The sequence below is a fragment of the Oncorhynchus mykiss genome, chromosome 19 (assembly GCF_057628025.1).
Source record: "Oncorhynchus mykiss isolate SJ-2025 chromosome 19, ASM5762802v1, whole genome shotgun sequence".
In the NCBI taxonomy this organism is placed as follows: Eukaryota; Metazoa; Chordata; class Actinopteri; order Salmoniformes; family Salmonidae; genus Oncorhynchus; species Oncorhynchus mykiss.
Window position 1 is genome coordinate 55,322,304 of NC_143040.1, and position 23,052 is coordinate 55,345,355.

Here is a 23,052-nt window from a genome sequence, read left to right on the forward strand (position 1 = left end):
TAACAAAGCAAAAACAGGTTTTTAGAAATGTTTGCAAATGTATTAAAAGTTAAAAAACTGAAATACAGTGCCTTGCAAACGTATTCACCCCCCTTGGCGTTTTTCCTATTTTGTTGCATTACAACCTGTAATTTAAATGGATTTTTATTTGTATTTCATGTAATGGACATACACAAAATTGTCCAAATTGGTCAAGTGAAATTAAAAAAATAACTTGTTTCAGAAAATAAAAAAATAAAAAAACAATGAAAAGTGGTAAGATCTGGTGCAACCAATTACCTTCAGAAGTCACATAATTAGTTAAATAAAGTCCACCTGTGTGCAATATAAGTGTTACATGATCTCAATATATATACACACCTGTTCTGAAAGGCCCCAGAGTCTGCAACACCACTAAGCAAGGGGCACCATGAAGACCAAGGAGCTCTCCAAACAGGTCAGGGACAAAGTTGTGGAGAAGTACAGATTAGGGTCGGGTTATAAAAAAATATCAGAAACTTTGAACATTCCACAGAGCACCATTAAATCCATTATTAAAAAATGGAAAGAATATGGCACCACAACAAACCTGCAAAGAGAGTTCCGCCCACCAAAACTCACAGACCAGGCAAGGAGGGCATTAACCAGAGAGGAAACTAAGAGACCAAAGATAACCCTGAAGGAGCTGCAACGCTCCACAGCGGAGATTGGAGTATCTGTCCATAGGACCACTTTAAACCGTACACTACACAGAGCTAGGATTTATGGAAGAGTAGCCAGAAAAAAAGCCAAAATCCTTCACACTTTTCAAACAAACAGTGTTTCCTGCTGTTGGACTTCTCACGTGTCCATGGCAGAAGTCACTGATCTCCTTAACATTCCACAGTGCAAAATATATTTGAAAAACAAATAGCTCAAATAAGAGAGACAAGATCCAGAGAAAAACAGATCACCATTACTTCCTACTGAAGTGTTGATAATGTCTACGTGAGTATCTTCAGGAGATTAAAGACTGTAACCAGCGTGAGGGAAGGATGGTGGATAGAGCTGTAGACAGAGGAGGCTTATCAAGCACCAGATTGACATAGTCACCTGCCCTGGGCTATATGAATAGCCTGCCCATTAAATATCATCCCATCCCTGAGGGCCTCAGGGATGGGATGATTGCTTAAAGAAAAAAAATAAGCAAACACGTTTGGTGTTTGCCAAAAGGCATGTGGGAGATCTCCCAAACATATAGATGAAGGTACTCTGGTCAGATGAGACTAAAATTGAGCTTTTGGCCATCAAGGAAAATGCTGTCTGGTGCAAACTCAACACCTCTCATTACCCTGAGAACACCATCCCCAGCATGGAAGCATGGTGGTGGCAGCATCATGCTGTGGGGATGTTTTTCCATTGGCAGGGACTGGGAAACTGGTCAGAATTTAAGTAATGATGGATGGCGCTAAATACAGGCAAATTCTTGAGGGAAACCTGTTTCAGTCTTCCAGAGATTTGAGACTGGGACAGAGGTTCACCTTCCAGCAGGACAATGACCCTAAGCGTACTGCTAAAGCAACACTCAAGTGGTTTAAGGGGAATCATTTAAATGTCTTGGAATGGCCTAGTCAAAGCCCAGACCTCAATCCAACTGAGAATCCGTAGTATGACTTAACGATTGCTGTACACCAGCAGGAACTCATCCAGCTTGAAGGAGCTGGAGCAGTTTGCCTTGAAGAATGGGCAAAAATCCCAGCGGATAGATGTGCCAAGCTTATAGAGACATATCCCAAAAGACTTGCTGCAAAAGGTGGCTCTACTTTTTTTTTGGGGGGGGGGGGGGGGTGAATAGTTATGCACGCTCAAGTTCTGTTTTTTTGTCTTTCTTTCACAATAAAAAAATATTTTGCATCTTCAAAGTGGTAGGCATGTTAAGTAAATCAAATGATACAAACCCCCCAAAAATAGATTTTAATTCCGGGTTGTAAGGCAACAAAATAGGAAAATCCTAAGGGGCATGAATACTTTCGCAAGGCACTTTATCACATTTACATAAGTATTTCAGACCATTTACAGCGATTACAAATAAAATCAAATCTATTTATATAGCCCTTCGTACATCAGCTGATATCTCAAAGTGCTGTACAGAAACCCAGCCTAAAACCCCAAACAGCAAGCAATGCAGGTGTAGAAGCAGTCTTCTTGGGTATGATGCTACAAGCTGGGCACACCTGTATTTGGTGAGTTTCTCCCATTCTTCTCTGCAGATCCTCTCAAGCTCTGTCAGGTTGGATGGGAAGCGTCGCTGCACAGCTATTTAAGTCTCTCCAGACATGTTAGATGGGTTCAAGTCTGGGCTCCTACTGGGCCACTCAAGGACATTCAGAGACTTGTCTCGAAGCCACTCTTGGGTTGTCTTGGCTGTGTGATCAGGCTCATTGTCCTGTTGGAAGGTGAACCTTGACCCCAGTCTGAGGTCCTGAGCACTCTGGAGCATGTTTTCATCAAGGATCTCTCTGTACTTTGCTCCGTTCATCTTTCCCTCGATCCTGACTAGTCTCCCAGTCCCTGTTGCTGAAAAACATCCCCACAGCAGGATGCTGCCATCACCATGCTTCACTGTAAGGATGGTGCCAGGTTTCCTCCAGACATAACGCTTGGCATTCAGGCCAAAAAGTTCAATCTTGGTTTCATCAGACCATCTTGTTTCTCATGGTCTGAGAGTCCTTTAGGTGCCGTTTGGCAAATTCCAAGTGGGCGGTCATTTGCCTTTTACCGAGTGGCTTATATAAAGTCCTGATTGGTAGAGTGCTGCAGAGATGGTTGTCCTTCCGGAAGGTTCTCCCAGAGAAATGTACTTCTGTTTTTTATTTGTAATAAAATGTGCAAAATTTTCCAAATCCTATTTTCGCTTTGTCATTATGGGGAATTGTGTGTGTGTAGATTGATGAGGGGAAAAGATTATCTAATCAATTTTAGAATAAGGCTGTAACATACCAAATGTGTAAAAAGGGAAGGGGTCTGAATACTTTCTGAATGCACCGAACATATCCACTATGGGTATGCATTGCATGCATGTCTCCATTCCCCTATGATAAATGGTGAGTTATTTTCTTGACGCACAAACACATACTTGTTATGCACTCTAGAAAACTAAAACACAGTATCTGAGCAGGCTTGGTCATTCTTAAAAGGCCTGGCTGCTGACCTACTGTACCTAATGCTTCCATTACCGTCAGTGGAGATTAAAAGCACATCTCAGCCTGTCCCTCAAGGGCATTGGTTACATTAAAGCCTTTTTAGGATTCCTTAGCCATCGTCCAGCTGAAGCATAAAAAAAACATAGCCCCCCCTTCTGTGAATCCCATTCTCCAGGAGAGCCAAGGTGTCTGAGTGGTGACTGGGTTCTAAACCATTCCCTGGGTGACTGCACGCTTATTTCCACTGAACTGGATAGACCCCAGATAGGGTGTGAGAGAGAGTGTCAAGCATTGAAACAATTCAAAATAATATTGAGAGGCAAAATCAAAGCTATGTGTTTACTGTAAAATACACTTCAAATCACTATTTCTCATGCAGAGAGATGAGAGCTTATAAAGATTTGGGTCAGGGATGCAGTTTACAGAAATATGGCGGGGTGGGGGTGCAATGATGTTCAGCAAAGAGACAACCACCCTGATGTTCCTACCCACAATCCTCTAGGGCCATGTAACTCATGGAGCAGTCTCAAAGCTTTTTAGAACTAAAAACTATCTCCTTCTGCCACAAGAGAACACAACTACTTCCTTTGATATCTCCCCAAAGCCCCACTCCTTTCTACTCCTCTCCCTCATCAGCCACATTGTGTAGAACAAGACAAGACACAGCCCAGCACATCAGAGGGGTTAGCACTCCTGATGGCTTGGAGTCTGAGCAAACTCTGACAAGGGACAAGGGGGGTGAGATTGAGAGGACGAGGAGAGAGCGCAAGGGGAGAAAAGTCTGCACTCCTAATTTGCAGCTTTAATATTCATTTTTGAAATGCAGAGTGGAACACAGAAGCGGGGAAACTAAACAGTCCTCTGCTGCCTTGATCTCTGAAAAATAATGAAATAAAATGGAAATGCATCCAAATTAAAACACTATCAAAAGGCTCTGTGGTAAACACAACCTTCTCCTGTCCAAAACCACTAAAAAGGGGGGAGTAAATGAAAGGCTAGGGGGTGTAAAGGGATGAATAATTAACCTCTTCTTCACTCTCTGAGACAGGATCAACTGCACAGGCACCCAGCTGTCACAGACAGGACTGAACTGCCATTGTCACATACTCCCCCCCTCCCTCACCCCCTCATCTCGGACAGTGACAAACAGAATGAGGGGTTTAGACAAGAAAAACAGGAACTTCACAAGGATCTAGGTAGATGTTTGAGCGGGATGGAGTTCTACATCCACTCCCACTAAAACCTGCAGCTTTTCATACCACACCTGTCCACTCCCGCTGGTTTTCAGTTATTAGACTAGATATAGTTTCAAGGGAGCAGAGTTGGAGAGAGAGCAGACGCTTGCACTTTCTCTTGAACTAAGTTTTGCAAATACGTAGCCTATCTTTTAGGAGTGGGAAAATTTGTAGGCAAAGACAATTAAGTGGGTAATAAATATTTATTGAAAAGGAAAAATGTGCAACGCTCACTCACCATGGTCCGCACGTTGCAATTTTTTGATAGCACCTCAACTCACGTTGGTTGAGTGCCCTCTACTTCTCTGCATTATCAATATTTATTTACAGACACTGTAGTAAACTACAACCTAATCATATTTAAGTTCATTTCCTTGGAAAGATAACTGCCACATGATTCTCAGTCCATGCATATGCAGCCTACTCTATTTCATTGAGACCACACATTTAGCCTAATGTAGGACGCACTTGATCTCGCACGCCAAACTACTGTAGGAGAGGTAGGCTACTGAAATTGAAGAAGCAAATTCTGAGTGTGTGTGAATAATGCGTCAAAGGCTACAAACGCATTCAAAGCATTAAAACGACCGTTTCCAAAAAATATGAGGGACAAAAGTAAAATGTCATCCCAAAGTTGTCTGACCACCCGAAAATGCAGAGCGAGCCCGCAATGATCTCTGTCGGGACCCGCAGGTCTATGCAGCCCTCTAGATCCAGTTGCCAGACTAGATACACAGTCCCAAAATACATTTTGAAACAAAATATAACTGTATGCTTGTTGCAACTGAATCTTGATAAGATTAATCATTTTATAATCAAACAAGAAGAATGGACCTCTGATTCTAAGGCACTATGTTCAGAAGACAACATAGTAAGAGAGGGCGTGCTATATGGAGGTGTGAATAGGGCTGTGGCGGTCAAGAAATTGTCAGCTGGTAATTGTCTCTCAAAAATATCTGCCAGTCTCACAGTAATTGATCGTTAATTAATATATATATTATATATTATATCATAGACTTAATTATAATATTACACAGAAATATGAGTCTTAGGTCATTAATATGGTCAAATCCGGAAACGATCATTTCGAAAACATTGCACAACCTTCAATGTTATGTGATAATTATGTAAAATTCTGGCAAATTAATTACGGTCTTTGTTAGGAAGAAATGGTCTTCACACATTTCGCAATGAGTCAGGCGGCCCAAACTTCTGCATATACCCTGACTCTGCTTGCACAGAGTGACAATTTCCCTAGTTAAAAGAAATTAATGTTAGCAGGCAATATTAACTAAATATGCAGGTTTAAAAATATATACTTGTGTATTGATTTTAAGAAAGGCGTTGGTGTTTATGGTTAGGTACACATTGGTGCAACAACAGTGCTTTTTTCGTGAATGCGCTTGTTAAGTCACCCGTTTGGCGAAATAGGCTGTGATTCAATGACAAATTAACAGGCACCGCATCGATTATACGCAACGCAGGTCAAGTTAGATAAACTAGTAATATCAACCATGTGTATTTAACTAGTGATTATGTGAAGATTGATTGTTTTTTATAAGATAAGTTTAATGCTAGCTAGCACCTTACCATGGCTCCTTGCTGCAGTCGCATAACAGGTAGTCAGCCTGCCACGCAGTCTCCTTGTGGAGTGCAATGTAATCGGCCTTAATCGGTGTCCCAAAATGCCGATTACTGATTGCTATGAAAACTTGAAATCGGCCCTAATTAATTTGGCCACTCCGATTAATCAGTCGACCTCAACACTAGTTCCTTTGTGACTTGTTTCAGGAAACTAGGCAACCTTCACGCTAGCCATGATTAGCTGAGATAATGAGTGTGCTGGACATGCCAACAGATGAGTTCAGATTGGTCTGCCATTTAGCATGCTTCTGTCTATAACATGAGCTGGTCAGTATGTGTAGGTAATCCTTTCTAACACGGCTTTATTGAAAGATATCATGTTGTAGAACTGCATAAGAGTTGCTCTCCATTTTCTGGAGGACCGAGTTTTGAAATCAGTGGAATTAGAGTATGATAGCTAAGGAGATGGAGAAAAGTCTGCCGTTTGATTGCAAATACGCAGACGGAGTCAAAACGAGAACACACAGAAGGCTGTTATATAACTTCTTCGGGATAGGGGGCAGTATTCGGAAGTTCGGATGACTGAGGTGCCCAAAGTAAACTGCCTATTACTCAGGCCCAGATGCTAGGATATGCATATAATTGGTAGTTTTGAATAGAAAACACTCAGAAGTTTCTAAAACTGTTAAAATAATGTCCGAGTATAACAGAACCTATATGACAGGCTTAAACCCAAGGAGAATCCATACGGATTTTTTGTTTTTGAGGTGTCTGCCCATTCAAATGCTTGTTTATGGGAAAATAAAAGGAATACCTCCCAGATTGCAGTTCCTAGGGCTTCCACTAGATGTCAGTCTTTAGAAAGAGTTTCAGGCTTGTTTTTTGAAAAATGAGCTAGAATTTGTAGTTTTTCTAGGTGGTTCTCATTTTGACTGATGTCTTGTGGCGTGCGTGGATGAGGGCACACGGTAATGAACATACTGTTCTCCATCTTAAATTGTATAGTTTATTTACATATTAGGGTACCTGAGGATTGATTAGAAATGTTGTTTGACTTGTTTGGATGAAGTCTATTGCAATCCCAAGGGTCCCAGCTACATAACAAATGGTTGTTTTGTTTGATAAAATCCTTCTTTATATCCCAAAAAGTCAGTTTAGTTGGCGTGCTTGATTCAGTAATCCACCTGTTCCCCTTGTTCAAAATGCATACAAAGGAATCCCAAAAGTGTACAGTTAGCTAGCTAACGTCAGCTGGCTGGCTCGCTAGCTAACATTACGTGTATGATTTGTGTAGTTATATTATTTGTATATCAGAGACATTTGCATTGCTAGTTATAGCCTAATGTTAGCTAGCTAACATTGAACCTGGTTGGTTAGCTTCTTGCAGATTCATGTAGGGTAGTAACATTATGAGTTGGAATTATGGATCACTATTTAGCTAGCTAGCTACATGTCTAAACAAAAGACATGTAACAAGTAACCGTTTCAATAGTACGTTCAAGATGTCACTGGACAACTGTCGACAGACGTAGCTGGTAAAGTCGCTCTGGCTATCTACTCCGATTTCAGAGCACTCTCGTTTGAGTGTGCTAGAGCGCAGAATAACTGATGAATTTACTAACACTCAACACCCCTTGAATATGACCGTGTCAGTAAACGTTGGCAAAAAAGCGTAATTAAATTGTTGCCAGCAGCACAGTTGCAGTCACCAATGCTCTGGATAACATAAAAATAGCCTAACCAGCTCTGCTAGGGCAAGTAAAATGGTCAGAGTGAGCTGTTCTCTGTAAGTAGTTAGTAAGCTAGCCAACATTAGCCAGTTAGCGTGGGTGCTTGACTGCTGTTAGGGCAGAATGCTCGGATCAACCCTACTCCCCGGCCAGAGCGTCCAGTGTGCGCTCTGAACGCTTCGAAAACTAAATGCTCTGAATTTACCAACGAACAATCTGACAAGTTTATGAATGCCCAGAGCACACTCTGGCACTCCAGATTAAATGTACGTACACACCCGTAGTATAAACCAGCCTTTAGTCTTGAAATCTTTGGTTGTTTAGTACATGGCCTCATGTGAATCCTTGTAGAGATGGGTGAGGCTAAGGCTTTAGAGGGTGTGAACGATGCTGAATGGATGTAGACAAAGAGCCCTCCAGTAGGTGTACCAAAACATTCAATGGCCATTTTCTCAAAAGTGAGGTTACATGTTTATCAACTTTCAAAGCAGAATTACTTTCCCATTGTTCTTCAACTGTAGTGTATGATTATAACATTTTCTAGCTCAGAGTCTCTACTTTTATCCAATATAAAAACAATTTCAAATTTTGCCAAAGACCAAATCGAGCAGGTTGGTCACATTTAGCAGACAAGATTTGCTTAGAATTCCATATTTTATAGTATGAAGAATACAATTGAAAATAGCTGAATAAAATATAAAGGATATTTTCTCCAAAAGATTTGAGGGAGTGAGCACATGCGGCTATTCTGTGTTAACGGTTAACAAAGAAACAGGTCTTCCTATATGCTTTATTTAGAGTTATTTATGCAACTTCAGCCCAACATTTGCATTTTTAATACATTCTATGTCTGCATGATGCGACACTAATGACAATTTGAAAAAAGTTGCAGGAAAGGCATGAGCGCTGCATGTTATTTGCGCAGGCTGGACACATTTCATCAGTCTCTCATTCACAATTTGACAAGCACAAGATAATGGCCTCGAATTTGCGTTCCCTTTGTGTGGCAGTTAGGCTCTACACCTGTTGTAAAGCGGATTCATAATCTTAATTTTAAGAATTTATTTTGCCACTTTCGTTGCGATACAAACCTTATCAAAACATATAGGCCTATGGGCTAGGCTAGTGTACATGAAAATTAGCATGCACCTGTCTCGAAACGGGCAGGGGGGAAAAATCCATGTCATCTCTCACAAAGCGACTTATGCTGAAACTACACTTCCAAAACCTATCGCTCGTTCACCCATCAGCAGACTTGTATCTGGGACACCAACACCAACTGCTGGTGGGGGGGGGTCCCGAGAAACAAAGGGGGGGGAATACAGGCCCAGACCCATTATGAGCCTCTACATGCAACACTGTACGAGGCTGCCCGATCAGGAATCAAATCAAATCTTGTAAACTTTCCCATGAGAACAAAGAGGAGCGGACAAGCCCCTCGACAGGGATAACTTTAGACTGCACCTTGAGATATCACTGAGGTGTCCCACACAGGCTTTCCACCACCCACAAAAAAATGGTAACGTGTTCCGGTAGGATAACATTACGCAAGCAATTGGTAGAGTAGCTGGTCCCCTTGGGTACCAATGCCAGCAACAGTCAGTCCAGCCACAATCAGTAAGAATTCAAATTGCCCTTGATAACAGATGAGGTAGTAGTCACTCAGATTGCAACACATGGAAGGGAATCTCCAAAACACTCTTCTGATCATTAACACACATGCCGCTAATAAATAGAACCCTCCATTCAGGAGGAAAGTTATTAGAATTCATGTACCATGATCACACCAAGTAAGACTGGTTCAGTTGTTATAGAGTACTTCCGCCGTGAGGTTAGTTCCTCTGTGAATAATGTCGCTATGAAATAAACTCCTTCATACCCATCGCCACTACAATGGTTGTGGCAAAACATCTACAGGCCCCCTCTTGGCATATGGCTTGAGGTCAGCACAGATTCTTACTGACACACTGTTATTTTTTTATTTTTTTGAATTTTACCCCTTTTTCTCCCCAATTTCGTGGTATCCAATTGTTGTAGTAGCTACTATCTTGTCTCATTGCTACAACTCCCGTACGGGCTCGAGAGAGACGAAGGCTGAATGTCATGCGTCCTCCGATACACAACCCAACCAGCCGTACTGCTTCTTAACACAGCTGCGCATCCAACCCGGAAGCCAGCCGCACCAATGTGTCGGAGGCTACACCGTGCACCTGGCAACCTTGGCTAGCGCGCACTGCGCCCGGCCCGCCACAGGAGTCGCTGGTGCGCGATGAGACAAGGAGATCCCTACCGACCAATCCCTCCCTAACCCGGACGACGCTAGGCCACCCGGTCGCGGCCGGTTACGACAGAGCCTGGGCGCGAACCCAGCGATTCTGATGGCACAGCTGGCGTTGCAGTACAGCGCCCTTAACCACTGATGTATATAGAATATAGTCCAACTAGATGATTAAGGTGTGGTAAATATATAGTTTGTATATTTTTTGTTTGTGTTTTTATACATTTTTATTTCATTTTCTTTGAGTGATAGCGTTACAAACAAGTTCCCCATACGACCACCAGTTAGTGCCACAACGACGCTCATTTGGGGAAGAAATGTAATGATGTATTTTGTGAGTGTTGTGTGTTATTAACTTCTTCGATATAGGGGGCGCTCTTTTAATTTTTGGATAAAAAAACTTTCCCGTTTTAAACAAGATATTTTGTCACGAAAAGATGCTCGACTATGCATATAATAAGAAAACACTCTGACGTTTCCAAAACTGCAAAGATATTATCTGTGAGTGACAAAGAACTGATGCTACAGGCGAAACCAAGATGCAATTTCAAACAGGAAATGCCCCAGATTTTGAATGTGCTGTGTTCCAATGTCTCCTTATATGGCTGTGAATGCGCAAGGAATGAGCCTACACTTTGTGTCGTTTCCCCAAGGTGTCTGCAGCATTGTGACGTATTTGTAGGCATATCATTAGAAGATTGACCATAAGAGACTACATTTACCAGGTGCTCGCTTGGTGTCCTCCGTTGCAATTATTGCGTAATCTCCAGCTGCGTGCATTTTTCCATTTGCTTCAGAGGAGAAACTCAATGCCACGAATGACTTATCATCGAATAGATATGTGAAAAACACCTTGAGGATTGATTCTAAACAACGTTTGCCATGTTTCTGTCGATATTATGGAGTTAATTTGGAAAAAAGTTCGGCGTTGTAATGACTGAATTTTCTGGGTTTTTTCTTAGCCAAACGTGATGAACAAAACGGAGCGATTTCTCCTACACAAATAATATTTTTGGAAAAACGGAACATTTGCTATCTAACTGAGAGTCTCCTCATTGAAAACATCCGAAGTTCTTCAAAGGTAAATTATTTTATTTGAATGCTTTTCTTGTTTTTGTGAAAATGTTGCCTGCTGAATGCTAGGCTTAATGCTATGCTAGCTATCAATACTCTTACACAAATGCTTGTGTAGCTATGGTTGAAAAGCATATTTTGAAAATCTGAGATGACAGTGTTGTTAACAAAAGGCTAAGCTTGTGAGCCAATATATTTATTTCATTTCATTTGCGATTTTCATGAATAGTTAACGTTGCGTTATGCTAATGAGCTTGAGGCTATGATTACGCTCCCGGATACGGGATTGCTCGACGCAAGAAGTTAACGTATGTCTAAGTTACTGCCTAGATCCACCAGCCTGGACAACCAGACGACGGGTCTGGAAAGAAGATCCACAACCATGGCCATTCTTGTAGTGGTCTGCTGCTTGCAGAAATCCTACCAGGTTGCAACTTGCCAAATCCTTCCAAGGAGGGGGACTGTCATGACTGTCCAGTAAAGATCCAAATAGGTCAGATCAGCTTCGCAATAAATTACTTTGGCCAGACACCCTTTCACCTACAGGTGGGAGAAGGGAGCTGGTGGGGGGTTGACAGCTCACACCCTGTAGTAAATTAAGGACAAGAAAATGCAGCCATCTCCCTCTCCAAATTCACACAGGAATGTACCTTTGTTTCACAGAAAAGTTCCCACCGAAACTCTAACACATTCTAAAGTGAATACTGTAACAACATTTCTATCATAGAAGTGGGGAATGGTCAGAGGCGATCTAAAGAATGTCATTTTGGTTATTAATTTGAGATGTCATTAAAAATGTTAAAGGAAATATTGTAACTTGAAAAGTACACACACTATGTGTGAAGTGTCCATCCTCTACGTTGTGCATGAAATATGAAAAATGATTAAAGTGTTTTTGTTAAGAGAGGAATGTGATTTTAGAAACTATAAAAGGAAATTGTTTCTATAACTTTGAACAAGTATGTAGCCCCCTGAGTGAGGTCAGAGAGCGTGTCAGCCTGGTGAAACCGCTCCTTTTGAATGAACTGTATAAAGTGATGGGATAAGAATTAACATCAGACCAGAAAGACATTGAGCTACAGCTCACATTTAAAGTGGTTGGAACTCTTAATCTCAACACGAGGTAGAGACGATAGTCACCTCCTGGACAATCACTGGTACGGCTGATTAGCTGTTCTAAGTATCAAGAAAAGTAAAATAAAGTGGGACCATTCTACTACTCTTCTCAAATCACTGTAGTACGCTACTCTCATCACCCCACAGAGAATCATTGACACGGCTGTCTAGCCTATCTTCAAAGAATAATCTTCCAGAGCGAGTGGAAGTAGAGTGAGCTCTGTAGTTCTGTTCAGGACTACACGACAGGTCGCCGGATGCCGGGCGATTGCAAAGGAGAGCAACAGTCAGCCCCTCCAGGATTCTGTGATTGCATAATTCAATGCAAAACCAACCAATCAGCGCATATTATGCTAGAGTGAGCTAATTTTGACCAATCAAGGTGAGTGGCATTTTACTCAAACTTGTACTCCGCTAACCTTGACTTTAGTAGGGTGGTCGGCACTCTACTCTCCCCAGTCTGTCTATGGAGACGCTGCTCAAAGCACGGAGTGCAATTTGTCAGCTTTGCTGTTTTAAACTCTCTAAAACTTATGGTACCACAACCAATGACTCCGCAGTGGAGCAACTGATATGGAGGAGGATGAAATGGACGATTACATTAAGATATAGGCCTAGATGAGCTAGGCCCTTGGTCAATCTGCAATTAAGACATATTATATCTCAAGTTCATCTTCCATGAAAACACTTAGAGACAAAGTGCTCTTTTGGGCTGTTTCTTTTTTTGAATAAACACAGCTCTTTCTGAACAAAACGAGAGGTGGGGGGTGACCAAGGGCCTAGCTCATCTAGGTCTATATCTTTATGTAATCGTCCATTTCATCCTCCTCCATATCAGTTGCACATATAGTGTGTGTACTTATGTTGAAACTCTGAGCTAGCTTCCACACCTTTTTTGTTAAAAAAAATACCTATTTGTTCAGGAAAATAAACACTTTAAATGTTTCTAATTGTTTTTGTGTTATGTATTATGCTTAAAATTGTCCTAAAACTGAGCACATATTACATTTTATTGCTTTATATGAAAAGAAAAAGCATCGCAAAATGTATCCCAGAATTTCAGAAAAAAGCTGCCGCAAAATCAAGCATTTTTGGAACCAGAAATTACAAAAAATGTGGCAAATTCCTGGTGGGACTGAACAGTAAGAGACGGGTGGGGACCCCTTTTGGACAATCAGGGCCTTACAAGCGTGTCGCAAAAAGGCCCAACAACCTTTCTTCCAAGAAGGCCTGGTTCTGACAGAAATACATGAAAAACAAAGACATTTACATGTAAATACATTCATGTGTTCTTACTCCAAATGTGTGGCAGTTTGTGTGCAAAGAAAATGATTACTGTGAGAGTAGTTTCTAAATGTACCAAAGTATTTTGTCTCTAATTAAACCAATTTGTGTAGTACTGAATCATAAGTAAGGCTGGGGTTTTTGCAGAGGCAGGAGGTTACAACTGTTCAGAATTATATGATAAAGGTTATGATTAATAAGTTGACTGTTTATAGATGTGATAAGTTAAGACCTTTAGAGTTTAATTCGGGAGATGGTAACTCTTTAACTTCTTGGCGCACCCATCCCTTTATTTGGATCATGTTCGTCAAATTCAAATTAAATTACTTCAAATATTTAATTTTCATGAAATCACAAGTGCAATATAGCAAAACACAGCGTAGCTTGTTGTTAACCCACCTGGTGTGTCAGATTTCAAAAAAGCTTTACAGAAAAAGCTATCCAAGCGTTTATGTTAGGACATCTCTCTCAGCAGACAAAACATTACAAACAGCTAGCAGCAAAGTAGATGGTCACAAAAGTCAGAAAAGTCTGAATTGCTTACCTTTGATGATCTTCGGATGTTTGCACTCGCGAGACTTCCAGTTACACAATAAATGTTCCTTTTGTTCGATAAAGATTATTTTTATATCCAAAATACCTCCATTTGGTTGGTGCGTCTTGTTCAGAAATCCACAGGCTCGAGCGGTCACGACGGGGCAGACGAAAATTCCAAAAAGTATCCGTAAAGTTCGTAGAAACATGTCAAACGTTTTTTATAAATCAATCCTCAGGTTGTTTTTACAATAAATTATTGATAATATTTCAACCGGACCATAGCTTTTTCAATAGGAGAGAGAGAGAAAATGTCTGCTCCAAGCTGTTGACACGATGTGATCGTTCTCGCTAACATTTCAGAATAAAAGCCTGAAACTATGTCTAAAGACTGTTCACAGCATGTGGAAGCCATAGAGAAAGGAATCTGGTTGATATCCTTTTAAATAGATGGAAGGCATGCAATGGAACTGAGGTTTGAGGAAAAACAGCACTTCCTGGTTGGATTTTCCCCAGGTTTTCACCTGCAATATCAGTTCTGTTATACTCACAGACAATATTTTGACAGTTTTTGAAACTTTACAGTGTTTTCTATCCTAATCTGACAATTAAATGCATATTCTAGATTCTGGGCCTGAGAAATAGGTAGTTTCATTTGGATATGTTTTTCATCCAAACATCAAAATACTGCCCCCTACACTCAAGAGGTTAAAGAACTGCTCTCGTGGTGCCCCAATTCATAATGAGTTAATTGTTACCCGATTAACTATTTTAAAAAGATAAAAGATAAAAAAGAAAATCGGGTACCAATTAAACATACAGTGGCAAGAGAAAGTATGTGAACCCTTTAGAATTACCTGGATTTCTGTATAAATTGGTCATAAAATTTGATCTGATCTTCATCTAAGTCACAACAATAGACAAACACAGTCTCCTTAAACTAATAACACACAAACAATTCTACATTTTCATGTCTATTGAACACACCGTGTAAACATTCACAGTGTAATGTGGAAAAAGTATGTGAACCCTTGGATTTAAGAACTGCTTGATCCTCCTTTGGCAGCAATAACCTCAACCAAACATTTTCTGTAGTTGCGGTTCAAACCTGCACAACCGTCAGGAGGAATTATGGACCATTCATCTTTACAAAACTGTTTCAGTTCAGGAGGAATTATGGACCATTCATCTTTACAAAACTGTTTCAGTTCAGGAGGAATTATGGACCATTCATCTTTACAAAACTGTTTCAGTTCAGCAATATTCTTAGGATGTCTGGAGTGATCCGCTCTCGAGGTCATGCCATAGCATTTTAAAAATCGGGTTGAGGTCAGGACTCTGACTGGGCCACTCCAGACTGTATATTTTCTTCTGTTGAAGCCATTCTGTTGTTGATTTACTTCTGTGTTTTGGGTCATTGTCCTGTTGCATCACCCAACTTCTGTTGAGCTTCAATTGGCGGACAAATAGCCTTAATTAATTATTCCGTCGATGATAGAAAGCTTTCCAGGCCCTGAGGCAGCTCCAAACCATGACGTTACTACCATACCATACTTTACAGTTGGGATGAGGTTGATGTTGGTATGCTGTGCTTTTTTTCTCCATACATAGTGTTGTGTGTTCCTTCCAAACAACTCAACTGTAGCTTCATCAGTCCACAGAATATTTTGCAGAAGAGCTGTGGAACAGGTGCTCTTTTTCCAGGTGCTCTTAGCGAACTTCAGACGTGCAGCAATGTTTTTTTGGACAGCAGTGGCTTCTTCCGTGGTGTCCTCCCATGAACACCATTCTTGTTTAGTGTTTTACGTATCGTAGACCCGTCAACAGAGATGTTAGCATGTTCCAGAGATTTCTGATAGCATTTAGCTGACACTAGAGTTCTTCATAACCTCATAAAAGCACTCCGCACTGTGCTCTTGCAATCATCTTTGCAGGACGGCCACTCCTAGGGAGAGTAGCAATGGTGCTGAACTTTCTCCATTTACAGACAATTGGTCCTACCGTGGACTGATGAACATCATGGCTTTTAGAGATACATTTCTAACCCTTTCCAGCTTAATGCAAGTCAACAATTCTTAATCTTAGGTCTTCTGAGATTTCTTTTGTTCGAGGCATGGTACACATCAGGTAATGCTTCTTGTGAATAGCAAACTCACATTTTGTGAGTGTTTTTTGGAGGGCAGGGCAGCTCTAACCAACATCTACAGTGTCATCTTATTGATTAGACTCCAGGTTAGCTGACTCCTGACTCCAATTAGCTTTTGGAAAAGTCATTAGCCTAGGGGTTCACATACTTATTCCAACCTACACTGTGAATGTTTAAATGCTGTATTCAATATAGACAAGAAAAATACAAACATTTTGTGTTACTAGTTTAAGCATACTGTGTTTGTCTATTGTGGTGACTAAGATGAAGAACAGATGAAATGTTATGATAAATGTATGCAGAAAACCAGGTAATTCCAAAGGGTTCACATACTTTTTCTTGCCACTGTAGTTAGTTGATTAGATAACCGTCATCAGATGAATGAAAGTAAAGTCACGCCGGTGTGGCGGTAATACAGTGGTGAAGAGGGAGAAATACTGACACATGTAGAGAATACCCCCAGGAGTTCTCATTTACATAGAAGTCATTCATGCAGTAAATGACATACATGTTCTGCTGATCTGTGAAAACCATGCATGGGTGTTTGACACCTTCCTAAAACAGCACTTTCAATGTGCACACACACACACACACGTTTAGCCTGGTACATGCTCAAAGTCAAAAATACTTATATTAAACAACATACCTAGTAAATAATTGATGTACTAGAAACAAATATTTCCACTCGGTTTGAAGGAGTAGGCCTCACTATCTCATTGGTGACTTCCATCTCTCCCACTTCTGCCTCATGTTCTCACAGCCCACAGTGAAAACACAGGAAACAGGGCAGATTGACTCAAACCAACCTAGGCTACGACTCGCTGAACTCCTGTCATTAAACATAACAAATCAAATTTGTCACATACGCAGAATACAACCTTACAAGCCCTTAACCAACAATGCAGTTAAGAAAAATAGCTAAAGAAAATAAGAAATAAAAGTAACAAATAATTAAAGAGCAGCAGAAAATAACAACAGCGAGGCTATATACAGGGGGTACCGGTACAGAGTCAATGTCCACGAGCACTGGTTAGTTGAGGTAAGATGTACATGTAAGGGGGGAGGGGGCAATGCAAATAGTTTGGGTAGCCATTTAACTAGATGTTCAGGAGTCTTATGGCTTGGGGGTAGAAGCTGTTTAGAAGCCTCTTGGATCTAGACTTGGCGATCCGGTACTGCTTGCCATGCGGTAGCAGAGAGAACAGTCTATGACTAGGGTGGCTGGAGTCTTTGACAATTTTTTGGGGCCTTCCTCTGACAGCCCCCAGTATAGAGGTCATGGATGGCAGGAAGCTTGGCCCCAGTGATGTACTGGGCGGTAGCACTACCCTCTGTAGTGCCTTGCGGTTGGAGGCTGAGCAGTTGCCATACCAGGCAGTGATGCAACTCATCAGGATGCTCTCGATGGTGCAGCTGTAGAAAGTTGAGGATCTGAGGACCTTTTCAAATCTTTTCAGTCTTCTGAAGGGCAATAGGTTTTGTCGTGCCCACTTCACCACTGTTTGTGTGCTTGAACCATTTTAGTTTGTTGGTGATGTGGACACCAAGGAGCTCTAAATCTGCTCCACTACAGCCCGTCGATGAGAATGGGGGTATGCTCGGTCCTCCTTTTCCTGTAGTCCACAATCATATCCTTTGTCTTGATCAGGAGAGGTTGTTGTTTATGCGCCACACGGTCAGGTCTCCGACCTCCTCCCTATAGGCTGTCTCGTCGTTGATCAAGCCTACCACTGTTGTGTCATCTGCAAACTTAATGTTGGTGTTGGAGTCGTGCCTGGCCGTGCAGTCATGAGTGAACTGGCAGTAGAAGAGGGGACTGAGCATGCACCCAAGGGGCCCCAGTGTTGAGGATCAGCGTGGCCGATGTGTTGTTACCTACCCTTACCACCTGGGGACGGCCCGTCAGGAAGTCCAGGATCCAGTTGCAGAGGGAGGTGTTTAGTCCCAGGGTCCTTAGCTTAGTGATGAGCTTTGAGGGCACTATGGTGTTGAAAGCTGAACTGTAGTCAATGAATAGCATTCTCACATAGGTGTTCCTTTTGTCCAGGTGTGAAAGGGCAGTGTGGAGTGCAATAGAGATCGTATCATCTGTGGATCTGTTAGGGCGGTATGCAAATCGGAGTGGGTTTCTGGGATAATGGTGCTGATGTGAGCCATGACCAGCCTTTCAAAGCATTTCATGGCTACAGACGTGAGTGCTACGGGTCTGTAGTCATTTAGGCAGGTTACCTTAGTGTTCTTGGGCACAGGGACTATGGTGGTGTGCTTGAACCATGTTGGTATTACAGACTCAGACAGAGAGAGGTTGAAAATGTCAGTGAAGACCCTTGCCAGTACACATCCTGGTTATCCGTCTGGCCCTGCTGCCTTGTGAATGTTGACCCGTTTAAAAGGTCTTCAATGCCATCGGAAGAATCCCGGAACATATTCCAGTCTGTGCTAGCAAAACAGTCCTGTTATTTAGCATCTACTTCATCTGACCACTTTTTATTGACCGAGTCACTGGTGCTTCCTGCTTTAATTTTTTATTGTAAGCAGGAATCAGGAGGTTAGAATTATGGTCAGATTTGCCAAATGGAGGGCGAGGGAGAGCTTTGTACGCGTCTCTGTGTGTGGAGTAAAGGTGGTTGAGAGTTTTTTCCCTCTGGTTGCACATTTAACATAACAGCCTTTAACCAGAGTAATCTGCCCTTAATATAGTGGGTTTACTGAACTAAGCCAGGTTCTCATTTCTGGCCTGGTTGTGCCAACAGAGGCAATGTTTTAATCAAATGTGGACCTTCCTGTTGGGGAGATAACTATTTCACACGCCTCTGAGTGGTCAGGGCCACGTACTATGTGGCAATTAATGTTGCCACATAGTACAGGAGCTATGGTGGGATTGAGAAACTCCACTTGATTGTCTCTCATGCAGCTGTTGCAGAGAATAGCTACATGCATTGCATGTGAACAGGAGAGAATGAAATGTGTACTGAAAGAGAAGGGGCAACATGGTGAAAGAATGAAAGAGTAGGGGGGAAGGAAAGGGAGAGAGGAGGATAAGAACGGTTACGCTCAAAGAATATCAGTCAGCCGTCACACTTCTCTAGTCGTCCGGGGTGACCATGCCTACCTTCTTTGGCAGCCTGCCAGAACTCAAACGCCACTCTGAAGGCCTGGGCCACTGTTAACGTCACTGCCTGGGCCTGGGGGGGGAAGAGAGAGAGAGAGAGGCAGGGGGAAATAAACACAATAAGTATGACAAACAAGATGTTGGCTAAGTGTTTTAAGAGGGGGGAAGAAAATCCATTGATGACGGATGCGAGCAGAACTAGGGCCTACTTGACGAAGGAACATTAACCTAGGTGTCGTTCCCTACTGTGCAGTCCAACTTCTCCTTTTCATTACAAGTTGTTTCATGCAGCTGGGAGGAAGTGTGGCCTTTGGACCAGAGCTCAATTAACAAGGGGAAGGAAAGAGGGAGTGGCACAATCATTCACAACCCCCCCTTGGAGGGAGACTATTTGAAAGAGGGCCCACAGGCACGCACGGACTCACCACCTTCCTCTTGGTGCAGAGGTAGGCGTGGCACTCCAGAGTTTCGTTCTGTTGGCTCTGGGCGATGTAGGCAAACACTTTGTCGTGCATCTTGTCTGCTGTGCAGTAGGATATCCTGAGGCGGGGATCACAGAGAGACAAACTAGTTTGAATAAAAACCAAAAAATCTAAGAGTCACCGCGGATCAGACAAGGCTATCACACAACTTCATCTTCACTGAGCCTTTAAGCACACTACAATCAGATTTAGACCCTTAAATCTTTAATTTCCACATCAAATAAACCCAACACATTCCAGACAGATTCCGCCCACACACTATAGCGTGCGGGTGGAGAGCCACTCAAAAGATCCAGGCGAAGAGTTTTAACTTGAGGACATTATCTGTAGTTGATCCACAGCGTACCACGGCTCCATCCGTGTCAGCCATAAAGACTGATGCCTGCTGTGTCCGCCCAGCCCACCTGGGCCTGTGGTGTTTTAGCATTATTGGATTGGACCTGGACTCTTAACTACAGTTCTGCTCTTTCTCTAACGCTGGCCCCTGGAACATGCTCTGTTCTGCAGATGTTCAGAGAAATGACATCATTGGTGATATCGTCACCCCAAGACCTGATTGACAGGTGGTTTGGCCAGTCGGATGGGGACCAAGAGAAGAGGGATGACGGGCATAATGAATGACCATCTGCCCTCCCTGTTCTTTTCCACACCAGTACACTGCTGCTCAAACTGTCAACATCACTGCAGAGATCAAATGTCTAGTTTACTAGTAACTCAGTGATATAAAAATGCAACGTGTAAAGAATTCTCCTATAAAAGCCGAATAGTTGGATAGTTAGTGCTTCAGTATGATGGAGAGTTGAGCGATGTAGTTGTGATTCTGCCAACCCCTCTGTCACTGAGAGCGTAATCCAAGTTCTGGCCTTGAGACCCAGTTAAAACTCCACTTCTCATAAATGTGGAATGTTAGACAAGTGATTGAAGTTTGACCTAAGCAGTTACAAGTCACACTCTGTTTTTGAAAGGAGAAATTGAGGGTGTGTGTTGTGCTTGCGCACGTGTGCTATCGTGTGTGCCCATTTGTCAGTATTCACACCCCAGGTGAGGGCTCAGACACACAGATGTTGTAGAGGCCTCTTGAGGGACAGGAGATCGCCGCAAATCCCAACACTTTTAGGCTCAACGTGATAGATGAGATGGTCTTGGAAGGGAAGGGAGATTCTGGTGGGGGAAAAAAACTAGTTTTTTTGCAAGTAAAAAAAATTCTGAACTTGGCCTGACAGAATTTCACATTTCAGCTGCTCACAACCAGAGCATGAGTATATCTTCTTCTCTGTCAGTGAAAAGCAGAGAGAGAGAGAGAAACATGAGCACTAACCTGTATATGGAGATGTTCTCAATCAGCTGGTTAGAGGCGTAGTCGTAGAGAATGATTCCTCGAGGGGACACCTTTAATGTCACTTTCTGGAGTTTCTTGCCACTGGCTTTGGCCTAGAAAGACAGACAATATTAAATATTTAAAATCAACTCATGCAATCACAAACATTTGAGACACTTGCCAGTGTGCAAATCTGTGCTAAAGGTACATATCTAGATTGTCTATTTACATTTCTGCTACCTCCTCCAGTGCTGACACAGAACTTGTCCAAACCTTGACAACAGCAGGCATTAATCAAACCTACACGCCCTAGTCTAAACACACTTCCCTCAGAGAAACAAAACACATGATTCAGAAAACCCTGGGGGACGATAACAGCTTTCTAGTTACAATGAATCATTATACTGGAGAAACAGATCTATTAGACAACTTCATACTATAGTCTGAAGGGATGCATCCAGACCCCTCAGCTGCTAATGATATCCCTAACACACAGAGTCAAGACAAGCAGCTTGTTAGAGTTCTATAACACACAAACACCACTCAGGTGCTTAACAATGTCGACAGAGAGCCTTGGGCAGAGCAATCAACAACAGAGCTTGTTTACACCCGGAAAGGAGAAGGACAGCAGTAGAAAGACTCAAGGCAGTCATCTAAGCCATTCTCTAAAATCCTGCTTTCAACCAGTCAATACAATAAGTATTGGGTCCAAAACAACACTACCTAGTGTATTAACTGTCAGGACCTTGTTAGTCTGGTCAGGGTGGCGACAGAGAGCAGAGTGAGTCACCTATGAGACTCTGTCCTGTGTGCCCTGGGCCTGATCAGCGTTCCCTAATTCAATTAGCGTGGAGCTGACAGATTTATTAACAATAAGCCTTTCTCTTACTGTAGAATAACCCTGGCCAAAGCAACACACAGATGCATCAGTACTAATTGCATCTGGTTCAAATGAAGGCTACAACTTAATGGGAAAATAAATGGGACTGTTATATACTGTGGTGGTACGGGTATTAAAATATAAGGAGTAGATCACAATCCACTGTATGTTTGGGAAAATTGTCAAAAGGGCCTTTAAAGGTCAGGGAATCTATATAGAATGGAGTTTGCATTTTGAGGGGTTGGTGTGCACAACTCCTTGGGAGAGGATGAGTGGGAGTATCGAAGGTCAAGTGTGTGTGTGTGTGTGTGTGTGTGTGTGTGTGTTGCTGACCGTGGCAACAATCCTCTTGACGGCGGCTGCGGAGAGCTCCTCTCCTTTGGGCTGCTCCACCAGCGTGACGCCCAGGTACTTGAGCTGGAACACCATGCCCTCCAGCAGGGTCTCCCGTGTGTCTGTCCAGTTCTCTGGCAGCTCTATGGAGAGGAAAGAGGACACAGGTGAGAAGAGACAGGTACAGGGGACATACAGGTGACAGGTCAGACTGATGGCCCAGCGTTCTTCCATCTAGAAACAGACGATAGGCATATTTCTGACATTAGTTTATGATTACTTTAGGTCATTTAATTTGCTTCACCAGTTTCTGTGTAACATCCTCCAAGGCCATTGAACTGTACTCTGGTTGTGTGTGACCATTCCTTAGATTGGGGGGGGGGGGGGGTAAAGGAGCAGACTTTCTCAGACCAAGGTTTATCATACTAACCACGTTTCCATCCTCAGTTTATATGCGAGTAAAGTCATACCAATTTTATAAATGCCGACAGAATTTGTTCGTTTGACATGGTGGGATCTTTTAGTGTCGGTAAAATGAATTATGAGATAAATGTTAGTGAAAACACCTTTATGCGCAAATATTGATATAATAACCATCATATCGCAATGATATGGTGTGCGGTCCTCCCACTCGGGAAACCATGTTGTTTATTAGGCTACAGAATAAATAAGTTATGTTCTTATACAACAGGTGGTTTGGAATTCCCATTTTTAGAGCCTATCCTTACCAAGCAATGCACTACCACAACTAGCCTTAGCACCTGTAACTCGTCATGGATGATTTT

At 42.3% G+C, this 23,052-nt stretch overlaps 1 protein-coding gene across 7 annotated transcripts in view; it reads right to left on the reverse strand.

Annotated features, from left to right (window-relative positions):
- The window catches only part of LOC110498005 (low density lipoprotein receptor adapter protein 1-B), a 79,222-nt gene that overhangs the window by 16,490 nt on the left and 39,680 nt on the right, over nucleotides 1-23,052 (reverse strand). For 4 of the 7 annotated variants that reach the window (XM_036954933.2, XM_036954934.2, XM_090211397.1 and 1 more), the window contains 4 exons: nucleotides 22,268-22,410; nucleotides 21,055-21,167; nucleotides 19,680-19,794; nucleotides 19,255-19,327 (listed from right to left, as the gene is read on the reverse strand). In XM_036954933.2, coding sequence (XP_036810828.2) covers nucleotides 19,255-19,327; nucleotides 19,680-19,794; nucleotides 21,055-21,167; nucleotides 22,268-22,410 — 444 coding nt within the window. Of the gene's footprint in view, nucleotides 1-360; nucleotides 427-19,254; nucleotides 19,328-19,679; nucleotides 19,795-21,054; nucleotides 21,168-22,267; nucleotides 22,411-23,052 lie in introns of all 7 variants that reach the window. The other 3 variants (XM_090211394.1, XM_090211395.1, XM_090211396.1) reach the window with 1 other exon arrangement.